The sequence below is a fragment of the Schistocerca gregaria genome, chromosome 11, assembly GCF_023897955.1.
Source record: "Schistocerca gregaria isolate iqSchGreg1 chromosome 11, iqSchGreg1.2, whole genome shotgun sequence".
In the NCBI taxonomy this organism is placed as follows: domain Eukaryota; kingdom Metazoa; phylum Arthropoda; class Insecta; order Orthoptera; family Acrididae; genus Schistocerca; species Schistocerca gregaria.
This window is the reverse complement of record NC_064930.1, coordinates 102,251,378-102,270,443: the sequence shown is the minus strand read 5'-3', so window position 1 is coordinate 102,270,443 and position 19,066 is coordinate 102,251,378. Positions and strand designations below refer to the sequence as shown.

Sequence of the window (19,066 nt, the reverse complement as noted above, 5' to 3'; positions counted from 1 at the left end):
AGCAAAATATACAAACTGAGTAGTCCATGCGCCATATAGGCAACATCAAGGATAGTGTGAGCTCAGGAGCACCGTGGTCCCGTGGTTATCGTGAGCAGCTGCAGAACGTGAGGTCCTTGGTTCAATTCTTCCCTCGAGTGAAAACTTTAATTTTTTATTTTCAGACAATTATCAAAGTTCAGGCACTCACACAGTCAACTTCGCTCTCCAAAATTCCAGGACATGTTCAGATTTGCTTGGACATATGCAGGATTTGACAGTGTACACACGGAAAAACTTGAAAACGCTAGAAACATATGTTTTGACAGAGCACAGGGAAAACTGTGTGACTGTGAAATTGTTCCATTCATTTGTTGCAGTTTATGTGACAAACTCTTATGTTTTTATCACTTTTTTGGGAGTGATTATCACAACCACAAGAAAACCAAAATCGGGCAAGGTAGAAGAATCTTTTTACCCATTTGCCAAGTGTACAACTTAGGTGGGTCGACTACATATTCCTCTCATGTGACGCACATGTCGTCACCAGTGTCGTATAGAATATATCAGATGTGTTTCCCTGTGGAGGAATCGGTTGACCTATGACCTTGTGATCCAATGTTTTCGGTTCCCGTCGGAGAGGCACGGACTTTTGCCTACTAATCGCACGGTTTTGCGGTGCAGTTGCAAAACACATACACTGAACTTATTACAGTGAACAGAGGCGTCAATGAATGAACGGACAGATCATAACTTTAAGAAAATAAAGAAAGTAAAGTTTTCACTCGAGGGAAGACTTGAAACAAGGACATCTTGCTCCGTAGCTGCTCGCACTAACCACGGGACCACGGCGCTCCTGAGCTCACACTCTCCTTGATGTTGCCTATCTTGCGCATGGACTACTCAGTTTGTATATTTTGCTTATTTTTTTTTCATAGTTCCACACAACTTCTTCCTGTTTTCTTGATTGAATTGTGTTCAGTTTTTCAAGGCCTATCCACTGTGCCAAGTTATAACTAAATCTGAGGGAGGTGCGATGGGGAGGTTCCCTTGTAAGCATGCAAAAGTCCAAGCAGAAAACAGCCCTAGTTAACTATTTAGAAACAGTGTACAGTGTCCTTGTTGAGGCACATGATGTAGTCCGATGAATGCAAACAGGATCAGACCTACATACATCAGTCACCGTGTAAACATGTTAGAGGTGCACTCACTTGTGTTTGGACTAGATACATCATTGCTCGGTATCCCACGTGCCTAACACCATCTAATATCAGCCAATCTGAAAATGCCCAAATCAGGCAAAATGCATCATGGGTAAATAAATAATAATGACAACCCTGCAACTGATATTATCTGTTTTGTGTAATATTACTGGTTGCTGTACCACCTCTGCTACAATTTGGAAAAATATCAAATATTCTGCAACACAGCTTCCAGCAGCTCACAGACGACACAAAAAAGTAAACTCACATCGGCCCATGCGTCAGCATCGTCAAACACGGTGACAGCCGGTGCCGCGGCCGAGAGGGGCTGGTCCTGCTGCGGCCCCTCGGCCTCTGCTCCCAGTAGGCAGGGCAGGTCGTCGCGGAAGTCGGGCGCGTGGCTCAGGTCGTGCGGGCACAGCAACGGGCCCTCCAGATTCGCCTTGAGGAACTGTGTCTGCGCGGCGGGCCGTGCCAGTCGCTCTTCCTCCAGCACCGGCTGAGCACACAGTCCGTAACAGAAGAGAATAGAGCAAAGCACCACAGACAGTGACTGGGAGCCGGGAGACTGCAGCTAGAGCTCAGTGATGGGGGTAGGTAGAGGTAGAGGTGGTAGGGGTAGGTATGGGTAGAGGTGGTAGGGGTAGGCAGGGGTACAGGTGGTGGTGGTGAGGGAGAAGTGAGTGGGAGGGCATAAGAGGATATGAATAAGATGAGCTGTTGAGCTGAAGTCGATCAATTTCGCTGTGGTGACAGACTGATCTGTAGTGTAGCCTGAGGTCTATGCTAGGTTGAAATATGATAATTAATAATATTTGTGGTGACAGACTGATCTGTGACGTAGCCTCATGTTTACCAACACATCATATTTAGTCAGTGGATCTTGCAAAATGCCAGTTGTAGGATGAGTTGGAGATGGACTGGGTAGGAGAAGAGCAGGGGTGAGGGATAAGTGGGGTTGTGTGTGAGGTGTAAGTCAGCGGGTGAGGCTCGAGTGGGGGGGTGAGGGGTGAGCTGGAGGGAGGGGGGGGTAAGCGAGGGGGGGTAAGGGGTACCATATTTACTCGAATCTAAGCCGCACCTGAAAAATGAGACTCGAAATCGGGGGTGGGGTGGGGCGGGGGTGGGGGGTGGGGGGGATTATTCCTTAATCTAACACGCTCCTGAAATTTGAGACTCAAAATTCATGGTGAGAGAAAAGTTTTAGGCTGCCCCTCCAAATCAAAACAAAGTTGGTCCACTGTTAACATGAAACACAATTGAGGTCGAATGGATGAACATACAGCTGCAGTAGTTTGGTTCAAGTCGTAAGCTTAACAGTTAAGCTCTTTACCATGTGGCCATTGCTATGTGCCAGGCGCTCCGTCCGTATTTATACTGGTACCCTTGCTTTTTCGCGTGCTTCGTCTGGTTTGAATCGATTGCTTATTTTGCTTTTATCTGATAAGTGCTGTTGCTTTTATTATAGGTGTTTACGTCACTCTAAGCTGAAAATGCATTATTTCACTGTGTCATGCATTGTTTGTCGCATTCTGATAATGAGTGTTTAAGACCTGTCCCCACTCGCAGCATGGTTTGCTTTTGTGCGCGCTACCGCCGCTTACAATAAAAAAAGAGAGGAATTGTCTCATTAGCGGAACAATGGCAAAGGATTGCTGTTTGTTGTTACTTACACTGCTGCTTTCTTTGATAATGATCAACAAGAACCAAATAATAGGCTGCGTATGATAGAAGGTGTTCTGAATGAGAGTTCAGCGAAAATTTTTCTCAGTTTGAAAATCTCTGCAGACGACTCTTTAGTACGTTACATTCTGCACAGAAATTAGGGTTATCTTAGATTTAAAAATCTAGTCAGTTGCCGTGTTTAGTTTCTGACTGTCTCACTATTAGGCATAAGAATAATACGAATATAAACATGACATGATATGTGTATTCTTCCGCATTTGCTGTTGTCAGACTCTAGTTTCATAGTTTATTAGGCAGACAGGATTTAAATGAGATAGCAGCAAACACGAAAGAATACATGGCATAATGTTTACATTCTTCCAGCTTTTCTTTTAATGTACGAGGGTCGGTCAAAAAGTAGTGCCTCCCATTTTTTTCTACTTAAAAAAATTAAGTTAAGTGAAAAATTTGAATTTGGCGCCATTCCTCAAACCTTCTTCTGCAATCCACTGCAGTAGTAACTTTCTGTGTCAACAGGTGGCAGCACAGCAGAAGTTTGTAAGATGGCCGACATCGATGTTCGTTTGAGACAGCGTTGTGTGATTGAATTCTTGAATGCAGAAGGTGAAACGCCCATACGCATTCATGAAAGACTGAAGAACGTGTATGGTGTTGTGACAGTGGATGTCAGCACTGTTAGACGATGGGTTCGTCGTTGTAAGGAAGCTGAAGGGCAAACACCGTTGACTGACGAAAAGTGGAGCGGCAGGCCGGTGAGTGCAGTGACTCCACACAACATTCAGCAAGTTGATGACATCATTCGTGGTGACCGTCGGGTGACTGCAGATGAAGTGTGTCGCATTATTTCTCTTAGTAAAGGCAGTGTGATCACGATTATTAAACAATTCTTTTTCTTCTTTTGCATGACAATGCAAGACCACACACCAGTCGTCACACCTCTGACGAGATTGTCAAAATTGGATGGGAAGTTTTGCCTCATCCCCCATACAGCCCTGACCTGGCACCATCAGACTTCCATCTGTTCGGGCCACTAAAAGAAGCTCATCGTGGGATTCATTTTGAAGATGAGGAGGCCGTCAAACATCCGTGTGTCAATGGCTTAGGAAGCAGAGCTGTGATTTTTACCGTGCTGGGATACATGCCCTTGTTCAAAGATGGACCAAAACTGTAGAGATAGGCGGAGATTACATTGAAAAATGACAAAATGATCCTCAATGTTGTGGTTTTCAACCTATGTAATTGCATTTAAATTTCCTGACAATTAAACGTAGAAAAAAAAATAGGAGGCATTACTTTTTGACTGACCCTCGTATTTATTGATGCGGAGGTTTTGGCACCAGTATGTTTCTTTGCATAGCATGCCTGTGTAGCACTACATATATTCAACGGCAGAAGTTAGTTGTGGCGGCACCTACCAACATTTTTCAGAACTTCCGCTTACTTTGCAGTCAATTCTAAGCCACAGTTGTTTTTTTTTTTTTTTTTTTATTACAAAAACCGGAAAAAAAGTGTAGCTTAGATTCAAGTAAATATGGTAAGCGCGGCTGAGGGGGAAGCGGGAGTTAGGTGAGGGGGAAGCGGGTGTAGTACAACCTAAAATGAAAGACACTAAGATATTTCAGCTCAACACTCAACCACCCCTAAAATTCATGAGGCACAATTGATGCAGAATTGGCGGTATCAGCATCAAACTGAAAACTGAGCATGTTTTATTATCATATATGGGGTCTCCGAGTGCCTATTTTACTAGAAATTGAGGAGAAAACTTTTTTGGTTGATGCTCGTGCACCTGCAATGTACACATTATGGAAAAGAAGTGCCACTGGTGTAGTGTCCGAGGCATCAGGTTGGGAAGCAGAGGACTTGTTTTCGATTCTCAAGTGCATTCTTCATTTTTTCCCAGTTTCAAAATTGGTAAGGATATGATAAGTAAATCAATAAGGCATAACAACATGTTAGTAAATAACTTTCTAACACTATTTCGAATAACCAAGTACCTGGTCGCTTTACAACGGCTCTTTCACTCAACTCTGTTACATGCCTTCCATTTGTTTACAACATTTACACGTATGGTATTTGTCATATAAATATTTGAAGCAAATACACTCACGGCACCGAGAACATGTAACAAACTCAATCTTCACAAGGTTACATTGTTCCTTCCACACATTCAGCTGAAAACGACTGTTTCTATTCCAAAATATTTCTTTTTTGGGAATTAATTTTGATGCATGATAACATTTCCTGACAAATCGGTGTTGAAAATTAATAATTAATTGGGAATTATGCTGGGAATTGTTCTGGCATACACACATGTGCAATTCACATTGGGACTCCAGAATCAGCTTAAAATTTTGAAGCCTCGAAATAAAGTTTTTAGCTCATTAGTGTTACCTCTATCGTGCAAGTCGCTTCACCCTTGTCATCTGTAAACGTTGTGTCGTACATGACAGCATTTGTTTGTCTACACCACGGAACCAATGTTATACTAACCTCATTTTGTCAGTTTACTAAATTTGGAGCAAGTGACATAAATATTCCCTAGTGAGTCGGTTAAATGACTGACATCTTCTATGCCCTGAGGAGCAAATTAAACATTAGTCTGTAACAAGTGTAAGAAAATTTTAGGTTTACAGGTGTCTTAATGGAACACAGCATCACTTATGAATTTGTTATTTCACATATATTACCAACTGGGGCAAGAGTTCATTCCTCTACCTTATGGATAACATGCGTCAAATGCTCATCTTCAGAGCACTTCACTCAGAATTGTTTTCATGCTCCAAGGATCAAACTTTAATTATCTTTTCATCCAAGTTGTTTGAGAAATTTATCTGCATAGCTTATTATTCAGTTTTGATTTACTTCCATTTTTAACCCTCATGTTCCATTTTTTTTTAGGGGAGGGGGATTGAAGAAAAATAGGAAGAGAGGTGGTTGCTACACCACGGTTGCTTTCATTGAACAGCACTTACCTTATGGGTACATAAGCAGCAAAAAGTTCTTTCCACAATTTCTAGCAAATTATGCATTTAAGAACCCCTTGCACGATGAGAAGTGCTTAGTTTTGTGTTATCTGTTGGAACAGGCAATTCGAAATCGACTGCACGTCATGCCAGGAACTCAGGGGGCAGTTTTCTCAAAAGTGATGGGGGGAGGGACAGCGTGTTTGAACCAAAATATCCTAAGAGTCTTTCATTTTAGGTTGTACACAAGACCTGCCAAATATGAGTCACATTGTTTTGACATGTCTGAAGCATTCTCCTTTTAAGTGTATGAGCTAAATGCTACCATTAACAAAAGGCAAACTTAGTAATTACACATAACACAAACAGAAGCAATGTGATGGACAATCATAGTCACACACCACCTACCACATGATTGCGCAGTAGCCATGCCTATACAAAAACAACTAGAACATGGTAACACACTAGCTTTTCTTAAGAACAAGCGAGGTTTTATACCTTTTGCTCTAAAAAATTCCTGTCAAGGTTTATTTTTCTCCAAAAGTGTGTATGACAATAATGTACATTCAAATTTTAGTTGGAGAGGGAGTTGTTATTTAAAAGAGGAGACGAAGAAAAAATAAAAGAAAAATTTCCTATAGTTAGTAATTCATATGTTGTAACAGATTTATGGAGTCCTATATTTTAGTGGAGGTTAGATCATCTTGTTAAATGCATTCTACCAAAACTGTTTACCAGTATACAGAGGCTATACTGGTCCGACACCATTCTAACAGCTGCTGTGCTAAGGCCATGTACACATTATTAACACATGTAATTTTGCTAATATGGTAAGGAAAGTACACACAGAATGTAAATAGTTTAGTAGTAAAGGAGACCATTCAGAGAAAACTATCTGAAAGCTAGCAAAGTTTTAATTTCACAACAATAGATGAAATTCCGGGATGGAAAAATCAGGTAAGTAATAATGGGAAAGGCAACCACTCGCGCACAAGGGACTGTACCACGTAAAAACATGCAACAGAGAACAATATTTACACTAGCTATTGAGCTCTTGTTCTTCTCCTACTCAAAGTACACCACACACACACACACACACACACACACACACACACACACAGAGAGAGAGAGAGAGAGAGAGAGAGAGAGAGAGAGAGAGAGAGAGAACACACCTACAATAGTGACAACGCTCTGCCTACTATTATGGGAGTGTACAGGGTGCGTTCCGAAAGTAATGCTATTATTTTTTTTTTAAAGTAATTTATTGAACAGATTTGCACAAACACTTAAAATTCTTCAAAGTACTGTCCTTGAGCCTCTACACATTTTTTCCAGCGACTCTGCCATGACCGGTACGCGCCCTGGAAGGCATCTTCTGGGACCTCTCGCAAGGTCTTCGTCACAGCGGATTGGATCTCGTCTATGGACGAAAAACGGGTTCCTTTCAGGGCTGACTTAATCCTAGGAAACAAAAAGAAGGCAGCTGGGGCGAGGTCAGGACTATAGGGGGGGTGGGGCAGCGTTGGCACCTGGTGTTTGGCCAGGAACTCGCGGACTCGTAGCGTGTTGTGGCAAGGCGCGTTGTCGTGACGGAGTTGCCAGGTAGCGGAGATGTCCTTTCTCGTCCTGACGACCCTTTTGTAGAGTTTTTCCAGCACATCCACGTAGTAGGCAGTGTTAACTGTCTGTCCTTGAGGATCAAACTCCTTATGGACCACTCCTTTGCTGTCGAAAAAGACAATGAGCATTGTTTTCACTTTTGATTTGCTCATTCTTGCCTTTTTGGGCTTAAAGGCCTTTAACCACCTCGAAACTTGTGAGTAGGACAGAGCAGAGTCCCCGTAAGCCTCACGAATCATTTTGTTAGTCTCCTCAAAAGATTTGTTCAGTTTAGCACAAAACTTAATCGCGTAACGTTGCTCGATCTCATTCTTTCCGTGACACGGTCGGCGCGCAGAGGTTTACAATAACAGACGTCCTGCCGCTTCCACAGCTCGGAGAGCACTGAAACCGGTTTCGCGGCAAAGCTTAGCGTCCCCCCCACCTACTCCATGTGGCCCGCTCCCACTCCGACTACTAGGAGCGGCGCGGGAAATTCAATTGCATTACTTTCGGAACGTACCCTGTATGTTTGGATGTTTGGGTGGTCATGTGTGTATCTTCATCAGGAAAAAGGCAAGAGCTCAAAAGCTAGTACAAATACTGTTTGTTGTCATATGTTTGTGTTGTCACTGTAGGATCCTCTAGAGGTAAGTCGTTGCCCTTTTCCTTACTTTTAATTCTTTTTAGTTTTAATTCTTTCTCTGCAACTTTGCCAGTGTTACACAAGGCTTCCAAATTTCCGACCCTCTGGCTCGATGTCAGCCTTTTCTGACATACGTGCTTATCAAAGTCAGACTGGTCGGCTCAGACTGGGACCGACGTCAGCCCAGTACACTACGGAGAAAAGCGTAAACTCCTTCAAGGTGAGGTGGCGATCTGAACACAACTGTTTGGACCAGCTACATAATTTAAAAAGGTATCTTCAAGAAAGTGCACTCATTTACAACCGAAGAACATTGCTTAGGGAGCAGGTGGCATTAAACTGTCAAGATGCCGACTGACCAAGTGCGGGATGGCAAACAATCAGAAGGATGAATCATTGACAGTTTTTCTGTCTTAAGCTTACTGAAAATAAAAGCGTATCCTTCACCGTACGCATTTTTCTTTGATTTACAGAGAGCACCTTCTGTGCTTGTTCTTCAAATATAGATACATAATGTACAAAAATATATGGCTATGTTGTGAGAAATGCGTGCTTGAACATAAACGGAGATGCCAGCCAAGCCTGCATGTTGCACTGTCGTATTTGACCACGAATGACACCTGCGCAGCGTCTTCAATATGTTCAATGTGTCAGTCACCGTGAGAACTGTGTTCTACATAGTTATGAGTACGTTATCTCTCACTAGGGGTAAGATAGATACTGCCTACAGGAAAATTAAAGAGACCTTTGGAGAAAAGAGTACCACTTGTATGAATATCAAGAGCTCAGATGGAAACGCAGTTCTAAGCGGAGAAGGGAAGGCAGAAAGGTGGAAGGAGTATATAGAGGGTCTATACAAGGGTGATGTACTTGAGAACAATATTATGGAAATGGAAGAGGATGTAGATGAAGATGAAATGGGAGACACAATATTGCGTGAAGTTTGACAGAGCACTGAAAGACCTGAGTCGAAACAAGGCCCCCGGAGTAGACAACTTTCCATTAGAACCACTGACGGCCAGTCCTGACAAAACTCCACCATCTGGTGAACAAGATGAATGAGACAGGCGAAATACCCTCAGACTTCAAGACGAATTTAATAATTCCAATCCCAAAGAGAGCAGGTGTTGATAGATGTGAAAATTACCGAACTATCAGTTTAATAAGTCACAGCTGCAAAATACTAACGCGAATTCTTTACAAGCAAATGTAAAAACTGGGAAAGCCAACCTCGAAGAAGATCAGTTTGGATTCCGTAGAAATGTTGGAACACGTGAGGCAATATTGACTTACACCTTATCTTGTTGTTGTTGTTGTTGTTGTGGTCTTCAGTCCTGAGACTGGTTTGATGCAGCTCTCCATGATACTCTATCCTGTGCAAGCTGCTTCATCTCCCAGTACCTACTGCAACCTACGTCCTTCTGAATCTGCTTACTGTATTCATCTCTTGGTCTCCCTCTACGATTTTTACCCTCCACACTGCCCTCCAATACTAAATTGGTGATCCCTTGATGCCTCAGAACATGTCCTACCAACCGATCCTTTCTTCTGGTCAAGTTGTGCCACAAACTTCTCTTCTCCCCAATCCTATTCAATACTTCCTCATTAGTTATGTGATCTACTCATCTAATCTTCAGCATTCTTCTGTACACCACATTTCGAAAGCTTCTATTCTCTTCTTGTCCAAACTATTTATTGTCCATGTTTCACTTTCATACATGACTACACTCCATACAAATACTTTTAGAAATGACTTTCTGACACTTAAATCTATACTTGATGTTAACAAATTTCTCTTCTTCAGAAACGCTTTCCTTGCCATTGCCAGTCTACATTTTATATCCTCTCTACATCAACCATCATCAGTTATTTTGGTCCCCAAATAGCAAAACTCCTTTACTACTTTAAGTGTCTCATTTCCTAATCTAATTCCCTCAGCATCACCCGACTTAATTCGACTACATTCCATTATCCTCGTTTTGCTTTTGTTGATGTTCATTTTATATCCTCCTTTCAAGATACTATCCATTCCGTTCAACTGCTCTTCCAAGTCCCTTGCCATCTCTGACAGAATTACTATGTCATCGGCAAACCTAAAAGTTTTTATTTCTTCTCCATGGATTTTAATACCTACTCCAAATTTTTCTTTTGTTTCCTTTACTGCTTGCTCAATATACAGATTGAATAACATCGGGGAGAGACTACAACCCTGTCTCACTCCCTTCCCAACCACTGCTTCCCTTTCATGCCCCTCGACTCTTATAACTGCCATCTGGTTTCTGTACAAATTGTAAATAGCCTTTCGCTCCCTGTATTTTACCCCTGCCATCTTTAGAATTTGAAAGAGAGTATTCCAGTCAACATTGTCAAAAGCTTTCTCTAAGTCTACAAATGCTAGAAACGTAGGTTTGCCTTTCCTTAATCTTTCTTCTAAGATAAGGTGTCCTCCCCCCATGAACCATGGACCTTGCCGTTGGTGGGGAGGCTTGCGTTCCTCAGCGATACAGATAGCCGTACCGTAAGTGCAACCACAACGGAGGGGTATCTATTGAGAGGCCAGACAAACGTGTGATTCCTGAAGAGGGGCAGCAGCCTTTTCAGTAGTTGCAGGGGCAACAGTGTGGATGATTGACTGATCTGCCCTTGTAACAATTATCAAAACGGCCTTGCTGTGCTGGTACTGCGAACGGCTGAAAGCAAGGGGAAACTATGGCCGTAATCTTTCTCGAGGGCATGCAGCTTTACTGTATGATTAAATGATGGCGTCCTCTTGGGTAAAATATTCCGGAGGTAAAATAGTCCCAAATTCGGATCTCCGGGTGGGGACTACTCAAGAGGATGTCGTTATCAGGAGAAAGAAAACTGGCGTTCTATGGATCGGAGGGTGGAATGTCAGATGGAGCTCCTGCACATTTCAGTTGAATTGTTCGTACGCTTCTCAACAACAGATTCGGTGACCAATGGATTGGTAGAGGCGGACCAATTCTGTGGCCTCCACGCTCTCCTGACCTTAACCCTCTCGACTTTCATTTATGGGGGATTTGAAAGCTCTTGTCTACGCAACCCCGGTACCAAATGTAGAGACTCTTCGTGCTCGTATTGTGGACGGCTGTGATACAATACGCCATTCTCCAGGGCTGCATCAGAGCATCAGAGATTCCGTGCGACGGAGGGTTGATGCACGTTCTGTTGCTGTGTGTTTCCGTTCCATCATTAATGTGATTTGAAGAGAAGTAATAAACTGAGCTCTAACATGGAAAGTAAGTGTTTCCGAACACATGTCCACATAACATATTTTCTTTCTTTGTGTTTGAGGAATGTTTCCTGAAAGTTTGGCCATACCTTTTTGTAACACCCAGTATAACGTGCCAAAAATAAAGACAATTCACACTCCAGTCCAGAAACTCACCCGGACGAGGGGCTGGTCTCGTGCTTTGAGGACGATCTGGTGGAGGGCATTAAGATGCTGGCGGACCAGCGGCGGGATAGGGTTGCAGCAGGCGAGGATGCCCTGCATCTCGCGTGGCAGCACCTCTGAGATCTGCAGCAGCATGTGGTTCGGCAGCACGTACCTGTTGACACACACACGTCACTCACACACTAAAATAGCACGGGTTCAGACTACAATCAGCAGTGATGAGGAACTGTCTACTGATGCCTGCGCAAAACAATGTACGCTTGTTGTACACCTAACATAACCACTTACATGAGGGAAGATTGGAAAGTAACACATGCTAATTTTGCTGCCAAAAAGTTTAATAGGTACTAAAAAACAAATGAACTTACACATTTTACATACTTTTCCACACAGCCACCCACATTCTCAACAGCATTTCTCCCATCATGATGATATTTTCAGTATGCACTGTCCATAGAAGTTCGTTTAGTTGGAGTATAGCCATCTGCAGACTGCCGATTTCACTTCCGCATCTGTCGCAAATCACTGGCCGGCTACGAATTTCTACGTGACGCTGAACTAATGAATATCTGATGGTGCAAGGTCCAGATTGTACAGCGGATGCTGAAGCACCTCCCTCTTGGGAGCAGGAGCAGCAACATGGGGACGAGGATTGTTACGAATAAGTTTGACACCGTCAGCATTAATGTTGTAGAGTTTGTCACAAAGGGCACGACATAACTTAAGGGGAGTAGGACGTCAAATGGGCCGACTTGGAGCAGGAGAGGCGCCAGAGGACATTTTAATTTCCACTGTCTATACTTTTATAAATAAATTCATAAAACTTTGTCAGCATGACCAGGAAGGATTCAGAATTCACACTCATAGCAGTGGAAATTCGAAAACATAACGAAGTAATTTTTTTAACATGTAAAATTTCACCATTTTTTTCACTTACTAATGACAGCATTTGTTGCTATAGGTACACTTTTCTTCATAAGTAAGAGAGATGGTCCGATGAATTTTGCACAGCATACAAACCATACTTAAAGGTGTATGAAACTCTAGAATTTTCCAAATCTATTACAAACGGTGGTAAAAATTGAGGTAATTAACTACAAAATTTGTGTTTTTCTGAACATGAAGTTGAAAATACAACAGATTATTCGTTTTTTCATAAATTAAATAAATTCTAGAGTTTCATACACCTGTAAGTATGGTACGTATGCTGTGCAAAATTCATCGAAGAATCTCTCTAACTTATGAAGAAAAGTGTACCTATAGCAACAAATGCAGCCATTAGTAAGTGAAAAAATGATGAAATTTCATAAGTAAAAAAAAATTATTTTGTTATGTTTTCGAACTTCCACTGCAATGAGTGTGAATCCTGAATCCTTCCTGGCGATGATGACAAAGTTTTATGAATTTATTTGTAAAAGTATAGACACTGGATATTAAAATGTCCTGTGGTGCCTCTCCTGCTCCAAGCTTTCAGAAAGTCATGCCCTTCTGTGGTGTAATGTGCTAAATGATCTGAGCTGGCCCTTGTTCTTGTCTTCCAGGTACTTAGGCTCCCATTGAGCACTAACTTTATGAAATTTCACTGTGTCACGATTAATATCATACACTTCACCGTAGGAAATGTTGAACTGCTGTGATAAGGTTCGCAGTTGTACACACCAGTCGTTCAAGATTGCTGCCTCAATGGCTCTGACATTCTGTGGGTTCGGAGCTGTTACCGACCACCCAGAGCATGGCAAATCACTAAGGTTCACATAGCCCTCTGGGAAGAATGCACACCGCCTTGAGACACTGCTATGGTCTATACAGTAGTCCCCATACACACCACACATGATCTTGTGTATTTCATCCAGTTTATCCTCTTTGGCTCACAAGTATCGAACTACATTTTGCTGCTCTTCACAAGCTGATGACAGTAACAACATGCTCACCATGTCTGATTTGTAGTTCAGGCTTCTTTTGCCAGAGCTGTACATAAAGACAGAATATTCTCTGCAGTGGAAACTTCAAACTATATTGTCATGAAATTTCAACATTCCAGCTGCAATACCAGGGTAAAAAAAATTACCGTGCATTACTTTCCGATCCAGCCTCGTAACACACTAAGCTCAAACCTTTGCATATGTTATCCTTAGACTCCTCTTCATAAACAGATTCTTTCCTAACTTAATTCATTTATCCCACAGTGAGACAAGATGATCAATGCCTTCATGGAAAAATGTGTACAGTTGCCTGAGTAATCATGATTGTACCTAGGTGTACATCTCTTTGTCCAAACAAATTAACAGTCACGAATGTCCCTCTTTTGGGCTCCAAAAATACGGAAATCATATGTGTATGGAGGATGTGTAAGGGCTTCCCAGGATAACTTCTGCAGCGTAGTTGAGACGGCACTGTTTTGTTCCAGGGTAATGCCCAAATTCTGTTGGGAATCCCTCGCACACTTTCCATACAATCTCAATCTCACCTCAGGTGATTTCCATAATTTTAGAGCCCTGAAAAAAAGACATTTGTGGGCACCAATTTACTTCAGATGAAGAGCTGCACACCTGGGTACATTCGTGGTTTTCCATGAAAGCATCTTGTTTCATAGTAGAATAAATGTATTAACAGTTATGGTCATTATTTTTTAAAACAGTTTACATGTTTTTTTTTCCCATCTGTCTCATTTTCATTTGGCTGTGCCTTAAAAATTACACTGAAATATTTCCAAATATTGTTCGCACTATTATTTCCTGCTAATGGAATATTCTTATGACAATTTCTGATCTACTGGCTGTAATATTATTATTAGTTTTACTGAAAACTTTATTAATTAAAACTAATGAGTAACTGAACCTATTACAATGATTATGAATGAGCTAATCTCTCTTACTGGACATACTGACACCTCCCAGTAGAAATTTAAGAATCCAGGTCTTACAGTAATGTTCTAATTTTCCTGCAGCTAACTTAAAAGGTAACTGATATTAACGTTTGGAATCACACACAACTCCTGTGGTCATTTATGCCACTGTGCTTATTAAATTGCAAACTTCTAACACTACTCTTTTGTCATTTTAATTTTCCAGTCTGAATGGAATCCTCCATTAATTAACTAAGCCATTAATTAACTAAGCCATTAATTAACAATTTGCCAAAATTATTATAAATTATTATAAGTCTACATATGGCTGCCATTCTTGTAATTGGGGAATTTACAGTATAAGCATACTAAATAATTCTGTCATCTTTTTCACTTTGTAAATTAACTATCCACTCTGTGAACTAACACTCAAACATAGGTCCAATCAGTCACATCTACGCTTACAGTTTTTCAAGCCATTATGTAGTTTCTGAAATACTAAAACATTCATATGCCAGGCCTTGTATGGCCAAACCCACCCCAAAGTCACATTAGACAGAAATATGTAATGAGTCCGTGATAGGTCATACTCTGAAAGCATATGAGCAACATCTACGTGAAAGTCCCATGTGAGCTAGACAGCTCAACTGACAAATATTTAAGTGTGCCGGTAGCATTTTCTTCCAATTTTTGCATGATACCCTAATGAGAAGATGGGCAGTAAGGGGTGGGAGGGGGCTGCCCAAGAATTTAGGATGAGTATGCAACTCCCATACATATTTAACAATTGTGAAATATCTGGTACCACGCACCGCGGAATTTGAACGCGCGCCAGACATCATGGACGTCAAAGACCCATAGAGGTCCCTGTGCTATCGCGCCATAAGCTGTGGTAGCGTGCACCTCCTGGCCTGCTTTTAGTGTGAGGGCGCCACAGTGGAACACGTGGACCCAGGGGCCAATAGCGGCGCCCCCAATAGCGTACTTAAGAGCCTGCCTCGCGCTCAGCCAGCCAGTCTAGTCTCGCGTACGTCGGTTTACAACTCACTTCGCACTAGACAGCTTGCTTCCTTGTTCTGTGTACGAGTGGACGTGTTTGTTTCCTTGTGACTCCGTTGTTTGATCTCGTATTCGTTCTGTCCTTTGTTGGTCATCTCCGTCCTCTCCCGTTGTGTTGTTGTTTGCGGATCCCGCCGCCCTTTCCATCACTGCTACCCCACGACCGCCCTGGTCGCAGTTACAACAGAGTATTGCCAGGTTCACTCGTAAAATTATGGCCATCAGTATTTACTTTCTTCAAGTCTTTGTCCAGCCGCAGCCCCACTCCATTTACACAATGTGGAACTACAGGGCCAGTTTTTGTAAGTGACAGCCACATAGCCCTTTGTCGTTATTGATTTCAGTCTCCTCCTCTAACTATTTGAATTTTAATACTATATTATAGAGTATTTTACCAAATGTACAGTAACTTATAAGGATGAGCAGTAATAACGTGGGTAAACATGAGAGAGATCGGAAGATGCCGAGTGCAAAACCTTTCTTTGACGTTTTTACCACTCGCTGCACTCACCCGATGCTCTCATCCTCCTGGCGCGCCATCTTGTCCCTCCAGCGGAAGAGCTCTCGCAGCGCATACTGCTGTCGGTTGTCCAGCAGCTTCTTGTGGCGCTGGAACAGCTCCATGTGGCTGTGCTCCGTCACCACCGGCTTCTCGTACCTCTGCAAAGCGTACGGCACAGTATAATTATTAACAAATCAACAACGTTTTTAAAGGATACACGCTATAGATTTCTACGTATTGTACAGATTCTGACATTTCCTATTATTTTTCTCCTTTATCAAGTCAGTAATCTAGTGATCACACATTTGGCACACTTACCCAAAGCTTCTCCTAAAGCCTCCTCTGGTGACAGCACCCTACGATGACAGATGGTACCACTGGATAAGCTTAGAAAATCGCCAACACTGTCTTACTTGTAAGGCAGAAATTAGTAATAAAAATCCTTCCTGCACAATATGAAACACCTACCCGCATTCGTGAAAGGCTGAAGAAAGTGTACAGAGATGCTACAGTGGACGACTGTGTTGTCCAGTAATGGGTTCGTCACCGTAGAAAAGCTGGAGGGCAAACATTGTCAGTCGTCGGTCATACATTGCGACGTGGAGTAACGAGTCGGCGACTGCAGTGACTTAAAACGACATTCAGGGTATCGACCAAATTGTCCGCAATGACTGCTCGATAACTCCAGACTAACTGTGTTGGCAGTTTTTTGTCAGTAAAGTTAGTGTGGTGGCCACAACAGAAAACGTGGACTACAACTACTAGATTAGTGAACACTGGGTACCTAAAACATAGCCCGACCACAATACAAAGGCAAGGAAAACATCTACAATGAATCTGTAGCAGGGCTTCAGTGTGGATGGGAGGTGTTTTTGGCGAAAACTGTGGCTGGAGATGACACTCGGGTTCATTTTTTTCAACCCAAGTCTGAGGATCAGCTGACAAAATTGCAATGCAAGACACAGCGACAAGGAAAAAAACTTTTAAACACTGCATTCTGCTAGGAAAGTTACAGCAACAATCTTTTGGGATACAGAAGGTGTGATTCTGGTTCATTTTTTGGAGAAATGGTACACAACAAACTCTACCAGATATGTGGTTGGTTTCTGGGATTAAAGGGAGAAGACTGCTACGGTTGGACTCTGTTTCCAAAGAATTGTTTCGTTTCCATTTATTGATGGCTAGTAAACTGTCTGAATTTACATGGGATTGGTTGGACGGTGCCTCATGGACTCAGGCTGATTGTGAATATCGTTCTGTCACTGCTCGGCATCTGGCTAAGTTTGAACGTTTCCGTGGCTCGGAGGCTGATCCTATCTCCCGACGTTCTGTGATAAATCTCACAGAGAAATCCCTTGACGACGCAGCGTTATCCGTGCTAGGGAAGGGTTTAAATTTTGCACCAACACCGAAGAGTTTGCCGGTAGTGGATTTTATCAGTTCGATTGAACAGGCAGTTTACAAACTACCTCCTGTTGATGCAGAGGATGTCAGGAGGGAGACATGTCGTGTTTTGACTAGGGCTCGTCCACCCAAGAGCAATTTGACATCAGCGGAGAGGGCTGCTTTACACTCTCTCAGAGCTGATCCGGACATTGTCATTTTACCTGCGGACAAGGGCAATGCCACCGTTGTTTTGAACAAACATGACTATGTACAAAAGATGAATTGTTTATTATCTGACTCAGCGTATCGCAGGATCGATGCTGACCCCACGAAAAGCGTTGAGAGGAAGACCAACAACCTCCTGAAGAAAAGTGGTTTGCCACAGGACACTATCAAGAGTCTTAACACCTATAGTGCTGTTCCCCCCAGGTTATATGGCCTTCCGAAACTACATAAGGATGGGGTCCCTCTCCGCCCCATAGTCAGCAATATCGGTGCTCCAACATATCGTGTGGCTAAGCACCTTGCTTCAATGTTAAGCCCACAAGTTGGACGTTGTGAACATCATATTAAGAACTCAGCTGACTTCTTATGGCGTTTGGAGGGAATGCAGTTGAATGACTGTGATATGTTAGTAAGTTTTGATGTGGTCTCGCTCTTTACTCATGTTCCTTTGTCTGATTCGTTGCGGTTAATTGAAGTGAAGTTTGGATTGGAACTAACTAATTTGTTTCGACATGTGTTGACGTCCACGTATTTCTTATTCAATGACCAGTATTACGAGCAGACAGATGGAGTTGCGATGGGTAGCCCGTTATCTCCTGTGATTGCAAATCTGTTCATGGAAGACTTCGAGGAGCGTGCATTAGAGTCGGCGCCATTGAAACCTGCCTGTTTTTTCAGATACGTTGACGATACTTTTGTTGTTTGGCCGCATGGCAGGGAGAATTTGAATGCCTTTTTAGAACATCTAAACTCAATCCATCCCAACATTCGTTTTACCATGGAGGTGGAAGAGGATGGTTGCCTTCCCTTTCTTGACGTTTTGGTTAGGAGGAAGGTGGATGGATCGTTGGGACATGCAGTTTATAGGAAGCGTACTCACACTGACTTGTATCTGCAGGCGGACAGTTGTCATCATCCGGCCCAACGTGAAGGGGTACTTCGTACCCTGGTACACAGGGCACATGTCATCTCCGACGTTGAGACTTTTCCTGCTGAGCTGGCCCATCTTGAGGCTACCTTCCGCCACAATGGGTATAGTGAAAGACAGATTGAACGGGCGTTGCGATACCAACCAACTGTGCGCCAGGTGACTGATGATAATTCTCAGTTGACTCCTAAATCTATTGCCTTTTTGCCCTACATAGGAAGCACTTCAAACAAGATAGGTCGTATTTTACGGAAATACAATGTGAAATGTGTTTTCCGACCTCCATCTAAGATTAAAGCGCTTTTGGGGTCTGTTAAGGATGATCTTGGTTTACGTAAGGCAGGTGTTTATCGCATTCCTTGTAGCTGTGGCATGGCATACATCGGTCAGACCATCTGGACCGTGGAGGACCGGTGTATTGAACATAAACGGCACACGCGACTACAGCAGCCTAGCAAATCTGCTATTGCTGAACATTGTTTGGACACTGGTCACCCCATGTGGTATAATAAAACCGAGATATTAGCATGCACGTCCGGCTATTGTGATAGTGTGATTAAGGAGTCTGTTGAAATTAAATTGGCTAGCAACCTTGTGAATAGGGATGGAGGCTTTTGTTTAAACT

At 42.6% G+C, this 19,066-nt stretch overlaps 1 protein-coding gene across 2 annotated transcripts in view; it reads right to left on the bottom strand.

Annotated features, from left to right (window-relative positions):
* LOC126295076 (exosome component 10-like) overlaps positions 1 to 19,066 on the bottom strand; it is a 186,999-nt gene that overhangs the window by 78,137 nt on the left and 89,796 nt on the right. For both annotated transcript variants that reach the window (XM_049987321.1, XM_049987322.1), the window contains exons 10-12: positions 15,912 to 16,060; positions 11,488 to 11,650; positions 1,450 to 1,680 (exon numbers count right to left, since the gene is read on the bottom strand). In XM_049987321.1, the coding sequence (XP_049843278.1) occupies positions 1,450 to 1,680; positions 11,488 to 11,650; positions 15,912 to 16,060 (543 nt within the window). The remainder of the gene's footprint in view (positions 1 to 1,449; positions 1,681 to 11,487; positions 11,651 to 15,911; positions 16,061 to 19,066) is intronic.